The sequence below is a fragment of the Balaenoptera acutorostrata genome, chromosome 6 (genome assembly GCF_949987535.1).
Source record: "Balaenoptera acutorostrata chromosome 6, mBalAcu1.1, whole genome shotgun sequence".
In the NCBI taxonomy this organism is placed as follows: Eukaryota; Metazoa; Chordata; class Mammalia; order Artiodactyla; family Balaenopteridae; genus Balaenoptera; species Balaenoptera acutorostrata.
The window spans coordinates 86464754-86484275 of record NC_080069.1 but is presented as its reverse complement, the minus strand read 5'-3'; the positions used below and the strand labels follow the sequence as shown (position 1 = coordinate 86484275).

Here is a 19522-nt window from a genome sequence, read left to right as displayed (position 1 = left end):
CTGGGGTTCCTGTGCCCAGTCCATGTCAAGGTACCAGTTGATTCATCCATTTTGTTTGCCCTGGTATTAGGTTTGGAGCGTGGGCTTGCGGTTGTAAAAATTCAGAGAGCCCATTCCTATCACATTCTATGTCAGTGACAATTTCTTCAGGCACCACAAAATGTAATGTATATGAGACCCCTCCTGAAATTGCCCAACACTGTGATCCTGAGTGTGGGCACAAAGCACATGAAATCTTTTTCTAGAGAAATTGATCCTCATCTCTCCAGTCATTGTTCAGCTAATATACCTTCCCGCCTTTTATGACAGTCCTTTCCCATAGGAACAGGAGTCTGGGAAAAAGGAAAACAGTCCTAGAAGCAGAACAAGAGTATGGGATCACTCCTGGATGGTGCTGCCACCTCATTTGGACAGGTCACTTTATAGATGTTCTGAAGGTGTAAACTCAGCCTCGTTTCCTCATGTAATGTTTCTCTGAATGGAAGCAAACATCTGGGCACCGGGTATGACTTGTTATGTGACCCCAGGCCAGTAACTCATCCTTTAAGCCACCACCTGTCCCTTGGTTAAAAGTCCTCGGGCCATGGTTACGTAGAAAATATCCCAGGATGGCAGTTAAATGCTCTGAGTTCCCTAGTACCGGCTTTTCCACCAATAGGGTGACTCATTTTCTCTGATGTTTCAGCTGTGAGAAGCACATTTGAAATGATGGATGTGCTATATTAAATATATTGATAAGAGCAGAAACTAAACCTTGCAATCTGTAGGGTTTCCTTCCTCTGTAAGTGTGGCTGTCTCTACAGGAGCTGAAGGTTGCTTCTTTAGCCCTATGGTCTGAAAGCTAGGGCAGAGGGGAGAGACTGGGGGAGCCAGCATGAGCTATATTGCACCTAATTTTTTCTCTCTCCCAAGTCTGAAAACTGGCAGTGGTGAGTCAGGTGGTTCTAAGGCCTCCTTTCACTTGATTATTCGTGGTGACCCCACACCACCTTTACCTGCATGCCACCTTTCCCTCCTTCTTTGGATGCTCCAACCTCTTTTTTTTTCTTACCAGCTACCACTCTACTTAGCCATTAAACAGCTTTGACCTTGATGATATGAATGTGAATGAGGGCACGGATACACTTGACACCTCTGGCCACTTTTGCTGCAGTGAACTGAGTGGGGTGTCCAAGAAGAAACACTTGTCTTAGGAAGACTTCTAAGAAGGTTCCAATGATCCCCACGTCCTGATAGTCACACCCTTGTGTAATTACTCCTCTCCTTGAGTGTAGGCTGGACTTAGTAATTTGCTTCTAATAGAATAAGGAAAGGGTGATGGGATATCATTTCCATTATTAGTTTACAAAAGATTGTAACTTCTGTCTTGCTAGCAGACTGTCTCCTGACATTGATGAAGCAAACTGCCATGTTGGAGAGGCCCACATGACAAGGAACTGAGGAGGGACTCCAGCCAACTCTAGCCAACAACCAACAAAGAATTGAGGATCTCAGTCCAACAGGCTTTGAGGAACTTCATCCTGCCAGCAGTTGTATAAGTGAGCACAGAAGTGAGTCCTTCCACAGTCAAGCCTTCAGATGAGACCCCAGCCCCAACTGACACCTTAATTGCAGCCTTGTGAGAGACCTTGAAGCAGAGAACCCAGGTAGGCCTTGTCTGGATTCCTACCCACAAAAACTGAGATAATAAATATGTGCTTCTTAAAGCCACTAAATTTGGGGGTGTCCATTATACAGCAATAGATAACTAATACACCCCTAAATTACTGTAATCTTGGTGAAAAATGTAGCATGACTGGGAGGGCAGGCACCAAATAGGACAACATCTCCCTGATGACATCCCTGGGAATACTGTCTTCATGCTCAAAGATTATCCAGTATACTCTTATGCTAAAATGGTATCATTGTGCTCTACAAAGCCCTGATTAGTATCCAGGAGGTACTGGAGGCATAGGTAGGGTTGTGTTGGGTGGAATGGATGGCCAGTATGGGATCATGAGTAGTGACGATGATGTCATTCTTTCCCCTTCTCATTTTTTTCTTCCTTTCCCACTCATTCCACCATTACATTTTCTTTACTCTCTTCCTCCTTTTCCCCAAAAGTCTGGGTGACTGCCTGATGACCATTCCTGTAAATGATGCTATCAAGCTACATATCCTGAAGAAATTTCCTTGAGGAGCAGCTCTTCCTGTTCCTCAAGGTGTTCTCACAAGCACGGAGACCTCATTGTCAAGCTCAAAATGTGCTTTCCAGACAGATTAGCACCCCATGTGTAGCAGATTCTTAAGCCGGACCCACCCAGTTCCTAGACCCTGCCCTGGCCAACCCAGTGTCCACAATCACAAAGCCCATTTATATACACCCCACTCAATGACACCTACCTATGAGATACTCTGGAATCAGCAGCTTTTTCTAGACGAAAGTAAGTCACCATCTTCAGGAAAATATTCATATCCCTTGTCCTTTTCAGAGCTGCAAACTCAGTCTTCCCTACTGCTCCAGTAAGGGTAGAGGAAGCGGAAAAGGTGAACTGCTACCCATTTTCATTAGGGTAAGGTTAAGGGGTGGGGAACATGGCCCATCACTACAAACTTCGTGAAGGAGAGAAGGGCTCTTAGTTGCAGGTGACATTTATTCCTCACCAAGAGATCTAAGAGGAAGATTTCTGTCTTCCACTAACCTCAGGGCCTAAACACTCTCCAAAACTTTCTGAAGGAACAAGGGTTAATTCTGGCTACATTATGCCAGAGTAACTTATCCGATTATAGCTGTATATAGTTCAGGATAGTTTGAGAGCAGGTAAGAAGACAGTTTGAGCCAAGTTCTGGACGTTAAGGGGTTTTCTCACTTTGGAAAAGCCTGAAAGTTTCTAGAGTAAACTTTTTGTACTTTTTTTTAGAAAAATAGTTTTCTAAGTAGGGGACATCTGAGCAGGATCAAATAAAGGACCCCAGGATGAAACTGAGGAGGCTACTGTCAGGCTCCCTGCAAGGAACTGTTCATCTCTTAGACGCCAAGAGAGGAAATCAGTATGAGCTGAACTACTCCTTCCTTTCTCTACACACAAGTTCCAGGACACCCAAAACCCATGCCCCCAGTGCAGTACACAGAGAGCACTAATGTTTCTCTACTAGAAGAAATATTTATTGAGGAGGATCAATATTCTCAGTTGTACTAAAGAAAGATTGTTTTCATCAGAGGATGTGTTATCATGAAAACTGCGAGGTTTTCTCAACAACGACTGAGTTCTTTGGAGAAATTTTTTCTCCCTGGAAATGCTGGAGAAGCAATTTCTGTTTGAATAGAAGAGTCAAATCTCTGAACACAGTGCCTTCATCAGGGGTGAAGGTGGCTGGAGGTACCTGGCATTCTTGATGCACGCAGGTGGGGCTTGGATTGGGTACAAGCTCCCTGGAGGACAGGGAAGAGAGTTGACTCTGGCATAATACCTAGTCCTCAAAGGCCACAACTTTCTGGTGATGTCTGATCCTGTCTCTGTTCTGTCTAACACTTGTAAGACAACTCTGGTCAGCAGAAACAGCTTCTTGATTTGAGGACTTGGTACGTGCCCATTCCTCTTGCTGTGGGTCAGAGAGAGCCCCACAGTTGGAGGGACGTCCCTTGTCAGGCTGTACCTGGGTCTGCAGTTTCTTCTTGTGCTGACTTAACTCCAAGGCCTCAGATTTGAACCTACATGCCAGCTTCTCCTCTAGGATCTTCCCAATGGCTGTCATGAGCTCCTGAGCTTCAGGAGGCCCATAACTCACAAAGATAGCTGCACTTTCAACTGAGTCTTGGTGCTTTACAAAGGTTGACATGAATTTGGCTTTTTGCTGGGGACTTTCCTGGTCTTTGATTTTCCTCTTGGAGTCAATCCACTGAAAAAATCGCCTCATCTTTTTTCTGAAGTAACTTTCTGGAGGAAGCTGTTCATTCTGTGACAGAGGTGGGGAAGTGTCCTTTAATTCTCTTTCCTCAACAGGGTGGCTCTTCTTTCTGCCTGTAGATGTCCCTAGTCCTGAATCCTCACTTCTGTATTCTCCTGCTTTGGAGCCCGGAGGTCTCACTCTCTTTGCAACAGGTGGGAAATTCTTATCCTGGCAGTTCCATAAGACATGCTTAGAGGGATCCTGCCTCTGCTCCGTGCTGGTCCCACTGTCCTCCAAGTGGGCATGCAGCACCTGGGAAGCTGCCATGTCCCCAGTGGAGACACTGTGGACATGAGTCAGTGAAGGCTTGGAAGGCAACCTACCTGAAATCAGGGGTATGTCAGTGGGACAGTGTACAGCCTGGCTATGCTCCTTACCCTCGAATTTAAACTTTAACTCACTAAGGAGCTGGTTTTGAAGGTCTGATAGTTTAGAATCTTGGGGAACAGTTATTTTTGGTGAGGGACATTGGGTGGTCAGGGTAGTTTCTATTTTATCCATATTGACGTATGCCATTTGGGAGCTGTCCAACTCGCTGGTTGTCAAGATGTCACAATATTGTGATTGAAGAGCACACAGCTCCTTGGCCTTAAATATCTCCCTGGACACATTGGATATGAAAGAATGTTCTAAATTCTTCCCCTCTATCTTTTGGCCCCAAATCATTTCTACTCTATCACTGGAGTTCATGTTCTCATCCCTTGGCTCATGTCCATCCCCGGCTTGCCTTATGGGCACCTCTGGGCTGCATCTGTGGTCTAGTAGAGTCTCACTCTGACTCACTTTGTCTTTGTTTCTGTGTGTGAGCAGCTGAAAAGTCTGTCTGCCACGCTCAATTGTCTGAACGTCCTCTGCAAGCCTTTGGTCGATATCAGAGTGTGATGGCTGCGGGGCCTGCTGTCCTTCTTTGTCCACAGATGAGATAACAGGAAGAGGATGATCCAGCACCGGGACTGAATTTGTAGTCCTCACCTTGTTTCCCTGAGAAGTTTCAGAACTTCCTTCAAGGGGCTTGGAAACCTCACCTTTGGAATCCACCCCAGAAATATGGGTGGTTGAGGAGGGAAAGTCAAATTGAGGAAGAGGCCATGTTTTGGCTTCTCTCAACATATAGAATTTTATGGATTCAAGAACCTTGAGGGGTAGACCCCATCTCTGAGTCACACGAAACCTTAAAATATGGGCTTCTAGCACTTTTCGGGTGTTAGGATCAAGAAAAGAAAGCTCTAGAGTGCTAATCTGGTGGTAGACTTTACCTACCATTGCGCTTTTTGAATCTGCGTCTTCCATATTGGTCTGGGAACTCCCAGAAGGAGGCAAAGTATTGTCGTCAGCCAGCCATGAACGACACACACCTATAGGAATCCTACCTGCACTGATCTGCCAAGACTTCGTGCTCACATGTAGTCTAAGAATGGTTTTTATTTGATTCCAATCTATGTCCTTCCTTGAGACATTTAATAATTCATTCCCTGAGTGATTCCTTGAGTGACACACACAGTTAGTTTTTGTCTCCAAAGCAGCCCTCAGACCCTGCACTAGGTAACGTTCTGAGACCTCTTGTGGACTGTCTTCTGGGCTCTTCTCTAGGATATAGCCAAGATTCTTCCTCATGTCATCCCTTAGCTGAAACTTTGTTGGGGCCCTCTCATGGAAATTTGCTGGGAGACCCAATTCAGTCTTCCCTATATCCTTGCTATCCTTGCCCTGAAGCTCAGAGATTTGTAAGTGAACGTGTGTGCCTCTCTGCTGAGGTACTTCTGTTAATTTATACTGAGGCTCCATCAGTGCTGGGGACTCTAGATTCCTACAGGCTTGGAGGCACCATCGTGGAATTAGCCTCCTTGGAACATGGAGCTCCAGTTTCTCCTGGGGTTCACTGGTGATATGAAAATGGCCAAGGACGGAGACTGGTACATAGGCATGGGACGACCGGTTGACCAATGGGAGGTTAAGAGCTTGAGGACAAGTGGCTTCTTGAGATTTCTGGAGCACAGGAACTAAACCCCACAAACTTTCCTGTTGTTTCTGCAACATGTGCCATTCCAGGTGTTGATTTCCAGTCGCGATATGAAAGTCTGACTCATTCTGGAATCTATGGAAAGACACTCCATGGTCCCTAATCTGGGATGGAGAAGAAGATGGTAGAATTGGGAGTTGGGATTGAAGGTGGGCCTGGGGCTGGACCTGAGTGAAAGGTAGGGGCTGGGATTGGGGTTTAGTTTGAGGCAAGGGTTGTGGATGTACATGAGGGAGCAGAAGGGGATGGGAATAAAGAAGTGGTGGAGATTCTTGATCCCGCATTTTGAATGCAGAAGCACTACAGATTCCATTGAATAAAACAGAGTGAGACTCTAGTGGGTAACTACTACTAGAAGCCAGGAGAGTAGCCTCTAGGGACTCACTGTGCAAAGAGGGAAGACCCCAGAAGAGCTGGCTATATTTCTGCTGCAAGTTTTCCCCCAAAGTCTTGTCATATAGGAGCTGCTGACAAATGCGCAGCTGCTCGGGTTTGCTTTCACTGTTCCAGCCAGTTTGGGGGGCTCTAGTGTCCTTTACATCAAGTGACTGCAATGAATTCCCTGAAGATGTCCGTTGGTATTCTGACATTTGTTTTGAAAATGGTCCCTCTTCCTTTTGATTCTTCTCTGAATTCTGGAAAGCCATTTTCTTTTCTATTTGTCTCTCCAAGAGTCCCTGGATGGCCTCCACATGCTTGGTAACAGAGTCTCCCCAGAGACAGGTGTCTGGTAGAGGGAGGGAAACATTCTCTCTCTGAAAATCAGAGAGTGATAATGTGGGGAGGAACACGTTCTTGGCATTAGCTTGCCTTGAGGAGAAGTCTGAAATTGACAGGCTTGAATGCTCAGTGCCTCTGATTGTTGAAACACAAGTGGACAACCCACCAGAGCTATCTGGAGATAACTTCTCCAGAACAGGCTTCAGTAAGATGGAAGTTGATTTAGGCTGAGTCACAGATAAAGTGCAGTCTGGCTGTGGTGAAACAGACAGAGTTGGTGGTGCATGATGACAAGCAGAAAAATCGGGGTGATTCACTGCCTGGGACAAATCTGATAAGGGATTGATATCTTGGGAAAGGGTGGGGTCAAGAGAGAAAATGGTATCCGGAGACAAAGTGGCCTCTCGTGGGAGAACAGGATCTGCTGTCTGAGTGTCATGTGGTAGGAGAGGGGGAAAGGCAAGGGGTTGGGGTGGGGAATGGTCCACAGGGAATTTGGAATCCAAGGAAGGAAAAGGCTCTGGTGCCAGAGAGTGACCCAGTGGTGAGGGTGAAAAAAAATCAACTAAGGGAGTCACTGGGTTAGGGGAGAGAACGGAGGCGGGTAGTGGGGAAGGCTCAAGCAGAGAGGCTGCTGTTAGGTCTCTTGGAGGGACTGTTGAGAAGGCAGGGGACAGAGTAAACGATGACTCAGTCACAGGAGCTGTGGAAGCCAACGGGGACACAGAGGAAGTAGAATCTTCCAGGGCCTCTGGGAATAGCATCCGATTGACCTCAGCAGTTGCCTTATTACACACCTCGCAGAAGGGGTCTGGACATAAGAGTTGACGAAAGCGGGTGGTGTCATCGTGCCGGCCCAGGGGGCTGCAGAAGACAGGAAGTACAAAGATGCAGCCAGGACCAGAACAAACATAGACCCTGGCAAGTCTGGCAAAAGTATGGCTGCCCAATGTTTACTATCCTTTCACATTCTTTTACTTCCTTAATCTCACAATAAATATTTTATCCCCCTCCCCAAGGCTTTCACATTCTGAATCTGAGGATTTTCCCTCCCATGTCAATCCCAGGCTTCACTGAGGCCCTAGAAATTCAAAGACTCCACTAAAAAGCGGGATACAGGAAAGAAGGTAATGTTCAGTCACCTTTGCAGAAGAGAAAGCACCTTCCTTGCCTCCTCTACTTCGCTCTGGCGAGCTCTCCAACCTGGGAAACCAGGAGAGTGATGAAGGTAGAAACAAGGAGACCTTATAGGAGGCTTAGTAGAATGTCCTTTCGTGGTACCCTTGGTGGATTGGACTTGGAGAGCCCCAAGAACTAGGAAATAGGGTCAGATCACATGGTCAATGATAATAATAACAAAGCTCAAATATGTATGTTGCTTTATCATTCACAAAGGGCTTTCATATGTATTCTCCCATGTGATATTCAGAACCACCCTTTGAGGAATATAGGTCAATGGTTATTTACCTCAAAGAGGAATCTGATCATCCAGGAAGTCAAAGGACTTTTACAAAGTCAGGACACAGAAGTTCTGACTCTTGACATCTCACATGGCCACCTGTTGGGAAACACCCATTGCCTAGGTCCATCACTGCTTCATGCCCAGCGATGAGCAGAGCAGGGAATCTGAGAAGTGTCTCAGGCTCTGACTGCCTTCCCATAAGCCTCTCCTCTGAGAACTCTGGTTTCTGAGAGAAACTGTATCTAGCAGTTGACATCCTCAGAGATCAGGGACCTTGGACCTCATGGAAAAGGCAGGAAGGGTCACCCTTGGAGAGTTCAGATGGGATAGGCAGAACCTTACCTTTCGGTGTTCCACCTTTCCTTCTCCTCTTGGCTCTGCCCTGATGCTGAGAACAAAAAGAAAAGAATGAAGGGCTGGGGCTCATTTCTCTCACTCCTCTCTAGGAAACTTGGATATTCATTATCCATGAATAATATGACTCTATTTTAATTAATAGAACTTTATGTTCCTTCCTTTTTTCAATTTTAAAGGTTTAAAATGCTTTCAATTTTTTTCTTCTTTGACAAACTCAAAGAAGGGCTTTTGTCTATGAGGTCCACACTTGATATTCTCAGTCAGAAGTCATCAGCCCAAGGAGGGCACAGCATCTGAGGCCAACAGTCACGTCCATGTCCCTCAGATAGGACCCTGTATCCTGGAGCCCAGGCTCCAGCCTCTGCTCAGAGGCTCTCAGAGGCTCAGCATTGCTGCTCTGATCAGCCCAGCACAAAGGAAGGCTCTGTCGAGTGATGCCTGACGTGAGAATGTGACTCATGATCAAGCATTGGGGAGCTCTGTTCTCCTGCAGAGATCCCAAACTCTCCAAATAACCCAACCCAGGGCCACAAAGTTACTGCAAAGTTATTGCTTGGGATTTTATCCTGGAATCTCCAAACACTCAGATGGGCCATGGGCTTCAATTGGAAGCCTTAGTCCCCCCAGAACTACTGGCCCTGCCTGGCCTATGATGTTCTATCCTCTCCTTGAACTTCCTATCTTAGGTGTCTCTCTGACCCAACCAATCTCACTGAGAAATGTGAGCAGGGGAACAAGAAAATAAAGAATCATTCTTTGAGAGGCAACTTTTGGTTCTAGCTGCAACATTTAAAGAGCTTGGGAGTCATTACTCCAGTCTTTAGAAGAAGCAAAATCTGAACCAATTGAAAGTCAGTGACTTTTCTTGTAGCATTAGAGAATTAAGGTCACCGGGCAAATCACTCCAAAATCTTCATAGAGGGTGAATGCAGAGAATCACAGTTGAGGTCAGCTTACCTCAAGCAGAGGCCACTGGAGCCATAAATTGATAGGACACTTAAAAGGACACTTTGACAAATTGCTAGAGGATGCACGTGGGCTAACATGAGAGCGAGAAACTCCTAGGGTCATTATCTTAGGGGGGCCTCCACCTATTCATGGGTTTCGCCTATGGGAACCCCACCAGGTTCTCTCAGTGAAGAGCCATGAAAAATTCTGATGTTTCTGGTGGAGGAGTGTGAGAATGGGAAGAAAAGTAACAATTTTGAAAACATTCTGAAATATCCCCTGAATGTTCTCCATAACGGAAGCTTACTCAGCAGAGGAAAAGACTACCAGAGACTTATCCCACATGGGAGAAGGGAAATTATCCAACTCCAGTTCCCTCTAGCCCTCCTATCTCTTCTAAAAAGTGAAAAGAAAGAAAGAGAGAAAAGTGTTAGAAACATCTGTGAATAACCCAGGGACACAGGCCCACTAAAAGACAGATTTAATCATATCCCCTCCCCCCCAGCACCTTACTACCACATCAACAGGGCTCCAGTATGGTAAAAGAGGATCATAGCCGAAAGAGCTGCAAGGCATAGGCTCTATATAAGGAGGAGACTTAGGGAAATCTGAAGACACCAAGGGAGATTAAAACAAGGACACTATAGGAAATTGAAGTCTCTGACATATACAGCTACAGTAAATATTAAACACAACCAACACGTACCCAGATTAACATAAAACTTCACACTAATGTCTGTTTACTTCAGTTCCTATTACCCAATACATTATGTCTGGCTTTCAACAAAAAATTACAAGGTATGATAAAAAGGCAAGGAAAAACAGTCTGAATAGATAAAGCAAGCATCAGATCCACATTCAGATATGACACAGATTTCTGAATTGTCATACATGGAATCCAAAATAACCATCGTTTCATGTTAAGGGCTCTAATGGAAAAAGCAGAAACAAGCAAGAACAGATGAGCAATAAGCAGAGAGAGGGAAACTCTAAGAAAGAATCAAAAGGAAATGTTGGAAACCAAAAACACTATAACAGAAATGAAGAATGCTTTTAATTGGCTCATCTGTAGATTGCCTATGGCCAGGGAAAGAATAAGTGAGTTTGAAAATATGTCAATAGAAACTTTCCAAACTGAAATGCAAAGAGAAAAAGAATTTTTTTAAAAATTTTAACTCAGAATATCCAAGAACTGTGAGACAGTTTCAAAATGTATAATACACATGTAATTGAAATACCAAAAGGAGAAGAAAGAGAGAACAGAGAATAAGAAATATTTGAAGAAATAACAGCCCAGGATTTTCCAAAATTAATGACAGATTAACCATAGATTGTGGGAGCTCAGAGAACACCAAGCAGTATAAATACTAAGAAAGTCTATACCTGAACATATTTTATTAAAACTGTAGGAAACTGAAAGATAAAATCTTGAAAGAATACAGAAGAAAGTAATATCCTACCTCTAAAGGAACAAGGATAAGAATTATGGGCTTATCATAAACCATGCAAGCAAGAAGAGAATTGAGTGAAATATTTAAAGTGTTGCAAGAAAAAAAAAAATCACCCTAGAACATTGTGTCTAGTGAAATTATCCTTCAAAAGTGAAGGAGAAATAAAAACTTTCTCAAACAAAAACTGAGATACTCATCAGCAGCAGATTTGCCCTGGAATAAATGTTAAAAGAAGTTATTCAAGGAGAAGGAAAATGACAACTCAGATCTACATAAAGGAAGGGAAAAGAAGGAATAAATGGAGGTAAAACAAAACTTTTATTTTTCTTATTCTCAATTGACCTAATAATACTAATGATAGTGTATTGGGTGATTATAGTATATGGATAAGTGAAATAAATGACATCAGTGTTACAAGGGACAGGAGGGAGGAATTGGGAACTCTGTTATAATGGAACCTGCACTACCTATAAAGTGGTATAATGTTATATATACAAGTGGCCTTAGATTAGTTGTAAATGTATATTAAAAATTCATGGGCAACCATGAAAATATTTTTTAAAGAATACTTGACATGCTAAGAGAAGAGAGAAATGGAATCATATAAAGGGCTTGTTTAAAATCAGAAAAGGCAGAAAAAGAGAGGAAGAAAAAAAGAATACACATAATAAATACTAAACAGTTACAGATATGATAGATATTAATCCAACTATATTAAAAAATCGCTAAATGTAAGTGGTCTAAATTCACCAATTAAAAGACAGACTGTCAGCGGATAAAACAAGATCCAATTATATGTTGTCTACAAAACACCCACTTTAAATATAAAGACACAGATGATTAAAAGTAAAGGGAAAGAGAAAACTGTACCATGTTAACACTGATGAAAGAAAGCAGGAGGAACTGTATTAATTTCAGACAAAGCAGACTTCAGAACAAGGAAAGTTATGAGGGATAAAGAGGGGCAGTACATAACAACAAAGGGGTCAACTCTCCAAGAAGACACAACAATCCTTAACATGTACACAATCTAACAACAGACTGTCAAAATATGTGAGGCAAAAACTGGTCCAACTGCAAGGAGAATTAGGTGAATCCACTGTTATTTTTGGAGACTTCAACACCCCTCTATCAGAAATGGACAGATTCAGCCGGCAGAAAATCAGTAAGGATATAGTTGACCTAAACAGCACCATCAATCAACTTGATCTAATTGACATTTATAGAATACTTCATCCAACAACAGAATACGCATTCTTCTCAAGCACACATGGAACACTGACCAAAATAAACCACATTCTGGGCCACAAAACACACCTTAACAAATATAAAATAGAAATCATACAAAGTATATTTTCAGACCATAATGGACTTAAACTAGAAATCAATTACAGAAAAATAGCTGGAAATGCCAGAATGTTTGGAGAGTAAACAACATGCTACTAAAACATGGGTCAAGGAAGAAATATCAAGAGAAAAAATATTTTAAACTAAATGAAAATTAAAATACAACTTGTCAAAATTTGTGAGTTGCAGAAAAAGCAGTACTTAGAGGGAAACTGATAGCACTGAATGCATCTATTTGAAAAGATTTAATATCTTTGAGGGACTCTGGTTTGCTGACCTGATCGATTTCTCCCTGTTTCCAAAATATTGGGAAACATGAATTCCTCCTTAGGTAGCACAGTGACAGAAGAAGGAGCCCCACCCAACACACAAAGGCAAGGATGGGAAAACCTAGGAAGTTGAGCTGGAGTTCAGCCATGGTGCAGTAAGGCTCCTCGGACAACGAAGATGGTCCAGATCATCAGAAGTGCATTGCTGCCTTAGGCATCTGGGCATTGAAAGTGCACATTCTAGACTAGAGTTCTAGGCCCACATCACAGAGGTTAAGCGTAAACACCAAAGGTTCTTGAGGGTGGGGGAGGGGACAACACAAGAGAAATAAACCCACACTGGTTCCCCCACCATCCAACCCAGCAGATCTATCCATCCCTCCAGGGCCCTTTAGATACCTCTAACCCACCTTCCAACCCACACATTTACATACCATATATTTACCTTAGTGAAAATTTCTATTTATTCCACACGTTACCCAGATATTACGTGAGACCCTTTTACTGCTTGGTGATCTACCTTTGGACTCCACATAATATTTAAAACTCTGCTATGCCAAGGGATTTTTACCTCCAAGCCTTCAGCTACAGCTTCCCCTCATATATAATGTGTTCTCACCTGTATGAAGCCAGAAATATACTCAGAAGAAATATACCCCCCCCCCATATCTCCTCAAAAGAATTCACATTCACCGAAAAGTGTGAGCGTGCAGAGTAGCCTGTACCAGTGAACGGGAAGCATGACAAAAAGGGAAACAAGGGCATGGCACACCCATGAACCTACGGCAAACAACTGAAAATTATCTGTAGTAATTCTTTTTTCCCTAAAATCCCTCTTAGGCTCTTTAGCCCCCTAAGGTTCTCAAATCTAGCCCCCTCCACCCATACAGTGTCTCATCCTGCTGCTTGCTCCCTCTTCTGACAAATCCCTTCTCAAAACGTTTAGATTTTTTTTCTTTATTTTACAGAACACAACCCGAAGGACCAAACACACCCTGATTGAAGGAGTGGGCTTCTCTTTAACATAACTTCTAATGAGCACAATATTTAGCAATATGTTTTAGTTCTTTTGAACCACACTCATGGTTACTTCTTCTATGAAAAGTTTTATGATTTTTTTCCCCATCTACTTTCTTACTTTCCACCAAAATTCCTGTTGGCATCTCCATACCTTTTTAAACAATGATGTCCTTTTTGTTGATGTGTATATGTATTTATTTCATCTCCCCGTGCTAGTCATTTAATAGTTGTAGCCCTTATACCTTCATTATTTAGATTATAAACTGCTGAAATTAAGCCGTGTCATTTCCTTACCTTGCTTGCCTGTATTCCCTCGTTGAGTCTGATGAATCAGTCTTGACCCCAGATACCTAATTCTCTCCCTCCCCTATGAGGAGGATACTAGTAATGACAGCTCCTTTCTTTACCTGTCTTCTCCTGCCACCACAGCTCCACTGTTGTCTCTACCCAAAAGGAGGGTACATTTCAAGCCCACTCCATCTCACATACGCTCCTCCCTTGACTACAGGAGGTGTATCTGTTCAGAAAAATCCCTCCACGTATCTTTGTATCTCTGGTATTGTTTTTTTTATAGAAAGTCTGGTCCTGACTGTCCCCGAGGTCCCTAGGATTCACAACTGTAAAAACATCCTCTAAAGTTTGAGCAATATAAGCTCCACCAAAAGAATTTCCAGGAGAGAAGGGGTCAGAAAAATGACACATAAAATATATTCTTCAAAAAGTGGCCTTGTCATAAAAAAGAAAGACCGAGAAACACTGATCCAGATTAAAGGAGACTAAAAGCACACGACAACTAAATGCAGTCTGTGATTCTGAATCCTGTAATGGAGGTTTTGAAAAAAAGCCACAAAGGACATTACTCAATAAATTGACAAAAATGGAATATGAATGGGAGATTAGTTAAAAGTTTTATGTCATTGTTAAATTTACTGGAGGGGATAAATAACTGTACTGTATGTAAGAGAATCTTCTTTTTCTTAAATACACAATGAAATATTCAAGGAGAAGGTGCATGATGCATGAAATGTATTTTCAAATATTCAGAAATGTATGCATATTTTTCATATATGTGTGTGTGTGCGTATTCACATATATAGAGAAAGGGGAGGCAGGGAGGGAGGGAGACAGAAACAGAGACAGAGAGAGGAGAGAGATCTCAAATGGGTCAAAATGTTAGTAGGTAAGTCTGGATAAAGGGTACATGGTTTTACCATCCATGCAACTTTTCCACAAGTTTAGTTATTTTCAAATAAATACATTTTTAAAATAGACCATTGCCTGCTGTCCTGGATTTTACCTAAACTTTGAGATTTCTGCCTTTGATTCTTGCAGCTACCACCATCACCATACCCAAACCCCAGAAATGTGTAATGCCAGCTTTAAAAGTTATCTCACGTTCTGTCCCAGGCAAGAAATCTGGGATCCTCTGCACATTTCAACAGGATTTTACAAAATGCTGAAGAAGAGCACCACCCCCTCCCCACCAACAAATTTTTTTTAATTAAACACAATACAAAAAAAAAAAAAAGAAGGAAAAAAATCAACATGTTTACAGCATGGAACCCCTAATTTTTCTTATCTGGTGCCACCAGGTCATCCGTCTTCTGGCGTTTTGTGGTGTGAATTGGTTTGCCAGCACTTCGTCTGCTCTGCTCGCCAGTTACCATTCCTCCACCAGATTTTTGTCTTCCAAAACTGTGTTGACATCTTTTGTCGTATCCTCTCTCCTTCTAGTCATCCTTAATCACTTATTCTTTTTAAATCCTTTGTTTGAATAGTTTTATTGAAGTATAGTTCACATACCATACAATTTACTCATTTAGTGTGTAATTCCATGATTTTTAGTGTACTCACAGACATGTGCATCACCACAATTTTAAAAACATTTTCATGACTTCAGAAAGAACCCCGTAACCTTTAGCTATTACCTGCCACCCTTCATCTCCCAGCTCTAAGCAACCATTAATCTACTTTCTGTCCTCTCTTGGTTTCCTTATTCTGAACATTTCACATGAATGGAATCATATGTAGTTATTTGTGACTGGCTTCTTTCACTTAGCATAATGTTTTCAAGGTTCAGCCATGTTGTAGCATGTATCAGTGCTTTTTAATGCCAAAAATATTACACTGCATGGATATACCATATTTTATTTACCCATTCATCAGTTGATGGACATTTGGGTTGTTTCTGCCTTTTAACTCTTATGAATAATACTGCTATGAACATTTGTTTATAAGTTTTTGTGTGGACATATGTTTTCATTTCTCTTGAGTATATACCTAGAAGTGGAGTTGCTGGGTCACATAGTAATTCTATGTTTAACATTTTGAAGCGCTGACAGACTGTTTTCCAAAACAGCTGCACCATTTTTCATTCCCACAAGCAGTGTATCAGGGTTCCAGTTTCTCCGCATTCTCACCAACACTTGTTTTAATATGACTTTTTGTTTCTAGTCATTCTTGTGTGTGTGAAGTGTTATATCATAGTGGCTTTGGTTTTCATTTTCCTGATGGCTAGAGATGTTGAACCTCTTTTCACCTACTCTTACTTTTTTTTTTCATCTACTCTTGCTTTTAACGGCATTTGGGGAAAGAGAGAAGATAAACAAGTGTGTTTTATCTACTGTGTTTAACTCGAAACACAATAGCTCATTTTAACTGTGTGACAGGAAAAATATTTTCTTGTAAATATTTGAAAACACATATAGTGATGTCAAGTCTTTATCAACATGCACAGTTTACTACTTCTATTCTTTCTGCATGTTATAGTTACTGTGTGATTAAGGGAAAGCAATATTGTGCACTGAATTTGATCTGTAAGATTACTTCTTGTATGGGGTTGAGGGAGGAATTCATTCAAATGACTCCTTAGGGTTGACTAAAAGGCAGAGCAGAACTGATTGCCAGAGCCTCTAAAGCACAATGCTTTTTTGTCACCAATGCTGTGTACATCTGTTGTGAATAACTGTGTACCACAGGTGATAAATATCAAAGAAATGTGAGAGCTTTGACATGGGCACATAGCATATGTCTTAAGAGATAGATGACAAGATGTTTAAATGGGCTTTTACACTTTAATCATAGTGTAAAAGATGGGATGTATCACACATGCCAAATGATAACTGTGAAAGCTCGGTGAGGGTTGTATGGGAGGTTACATTGTTCTGTCTGCTTTCGTGCATGTTTAAACATTTTTGTACTACAAAGCTTTAAAAATAAAAGATGTAGAGTGACTCATAAGGAGAGGGAGGGAGCAAAAGGATACCTGGCCAGGGTGATCAGTCCATCAAGACTAGAGTTTAGCTATCTCTCAATAAGGAAATTTCAGGAAGTGTAATTCCTTTGAGGTTGGGAAAGAAACTTCTTTCCATATAACAGGAAGGAAGAAGGAAAGGAGGAATGGGAAAGTTTTGCTTTTTAAGGATTTTGATGAAAATTTCCCATCTCATGACTTCTAGTTCCTCTGTGAATGGTGGTTTGGCACATCTGCTGAGCAAGTGGAGATGGCCTAAATTTGAGAAAAGTGAAGGAGATTTGAAATAGATTTGAGTAGCACTGGAGAGAAAATGGACTAAGGAAACAGTGACCTAAGTTCCATTTGTTTTGTTCATATGTTAGTAAGAATGAAATAAGAATTTGTGGAATGGATGCATTATTTCCAGGTAGTATGAGGGCTGAATTTATCATGGCATCAGTAGACTTGATTGTGAGATTTAATCCAATAGTCATCATCTACTTATGGGAAGGTATTTCTGGAAAAGGCAGAGACAGGGGATTTTGCCAGACAGGAAGGATTAAAGGTGATTGGATGGGGCCTGTTTGTAGTGGAGCTTTTTAAATGTTGCTTACCTGATAGACCATCAAGCCTACCTTGGAGAGAGAGAAAAAGAAGACAAGAGCTTGGTGGATAGAGGAAGAGTAAGTGGAAAAACGACCTAAAGTTGAAAAATTAACAAGTAGTATATAAGCTGGAAGGATGGAGGATAAGGCCAAAGGGTAGAATGTCAGACTGTACTATTCCAGATGGCAGAAGTGTTCCTGGTAATAAGCTCTACAGTGTGGCAGTGACTGCACTGGAAGGGAAGTAAAAATGAGATGATGTAGGAACAGGGAAGCTGGGTTATTGACAGGTCTATTCACATGGAAGTTAGAGCCCTCCACCACTCCTCACCTCTTCATGTTCCCCACCCTGGGCCCCCTCCCACCTTTTGTCCCTCTCCCGGGGGCTCCACGGAATCTGCCTTCTCTCTGTGACCGTAAGCTTCAGATATTGTAGGATCAATGTCATAACTCTGGATAAGAAAATAAAAGTAGTGAGAGAAGGCTGTAGTGGACATCTAGTTTTGTTTTTTTGTTTTAACACCCAGTATCCATAAGTCTTTCTGGAAAATCTACCTCAAGTGCTCTCTAGGATACTCACCCCATTTTTTTTTTTTTTTTTTAAGATTTATTGATTGATTGATTGCTATGTTGGGTCTTCGTTTCTGTGCGAGGGCTTTCTCTAGTTGCGGCAAGCGGGGGCCACTCTTCATCGCGGTGTGCGGGCCTCACTATCGTGGCCTCTCTTGTTGCGGAGCACAGGCTCCAGACGCGCAGGCTCAGTACTTGTGGCTCACGGGCCTAGTTGCTCCGCGGCATGTGGGATCTTCCCAGACCAGGGCTCGAACCCGCGTCCCCTGCATTAGCAGGCAGACTCTCAACCACTGCGCCACCAGGGAAGCCCCTCACCCCATTTTTGAGTCCCAGTCCGTACAAGTAGAGTTGCCTTCCCTCTAGACCTCATTGTAAGGGTGTGTATGTGTGCAGCCTTGGCCAAAAAAAGGAGGTCCATGGTAAGCCCCCAAATGTCTGATACCCCAGTGCATAGTCTAGGACTCACCTCTGGTTCATGAGCTGCAGGTATTCTGGGGGAGGGGTACCATGGCTCCACCAAGGCTATTAATCTCAGTGGTGGCACCTTCATCTTGATTGGTGAACTGTACACACTAAGGGCGATATCTTGTATATTCCCATCAAGCACAGATGGAAGGAAAGCACCATGATCACCTTCCCCAAAGAGGGGGATGCCATCTTGATGACATCCTTGGAGATACTGTTTTAGTACTCAAAGACACCCCCATGCCTTTTTGATATAAGGCATCAGTGTGCTGTGCAGTTCTCTGGTCAGCCTCAAGGACATGGTGCTTGGATCAGATTGAGGAATGGGGGAGCAGGACAGGGTCAGAATATGGGAATGATGAGGCATGAACTTTGTTCACCCAGTAAGGACATTCTTTCCCTTCACTTTTTCTTACTTTCCCACTCACTTTAAGACATCTTTTGCTTACTCTCAGCTGTATTTTACCCTGGGAGGTAGGTGGCTGCCTGGTCAACATTCCTACCACTGACAGCTGAGTGCTGCTTTTCCTCTGCAAAAAAAAAAGTCATCAACTGAGCAGCCTGAAAAAATACCCAGGGAGGGGAACCACTTCCCCAGGGTGCCTTCCTAGTAAGGAAAACTCCATGTCAAGTTTAAAGTATGCTCTTCCGATACATTAACATGACCCACATGACAGATTCTTAAGCAGTTGCTGTGCTGTTCCTGGACCCTACGGCAACTAGCCCAGGGTCCAGTAGAGCAACACCTCCGCCCAAATAGTGCCATTCAGGGTTCAGCCCCCCGTAGGAGCTTCTGGTCACTGAGTTCTAAATAATGATTAAGCTGTTGTTTCTTCTTCAGCATTATTTTCAGAAAGTATACCTGTCCTTAACCCTCCGCAAGTATAAAAGACCTATCTTCCCTACTTCTCTAAAGGATATAAAACGTTCAGTGAGGGGGGAGGTGTGGGCTGCTATACATTTTCATTAAGGCTAAGCTAAGCGGCAGAAGACAAAGCCCATCTCCTCAAATTTCATCAGGGAGGAAATGGGCTTTGGGGTGGGGGGGTGGGGGGGGTGGGGGTGGAGGGGGCACGATATCTGTTTCTCAGCAAGAACTCCAGAGGACTGGTCACCTTTT

At 42.8% G+C, this 19522-nt stretch overlaps 1 protein-coding gene across 1 annotated transcript; it reads right to left on the bottom strand.

Moving 5' to 3' along the window:
- Window positions 1-3450: 3450 nt before the first annotated feature.
- On the bottom strand, window positions 3451-18487 carry LOC130708500 (spermatogenesis-associated protein 31D3-like). Its single transcript, XM_057549155.1, has 6 exons — window positions 18404-18487; window positions 17730-17816; window positions 17374-17394; window positions 8475-8520; window positions 7813-7873; window positions 3451-7558 (listed from the first exon to the last, which is right to left on the bottom strand). Exons 1-6 carry the CDS (start codon window positions 18485-18487, stop codon window positions 3451-3453), a joined length of 4407 nt encoding a protein of 1468 aa, XP_057405138.1.
- Window positions 18488-19522: the final 1035 nt, after the last annotated feature.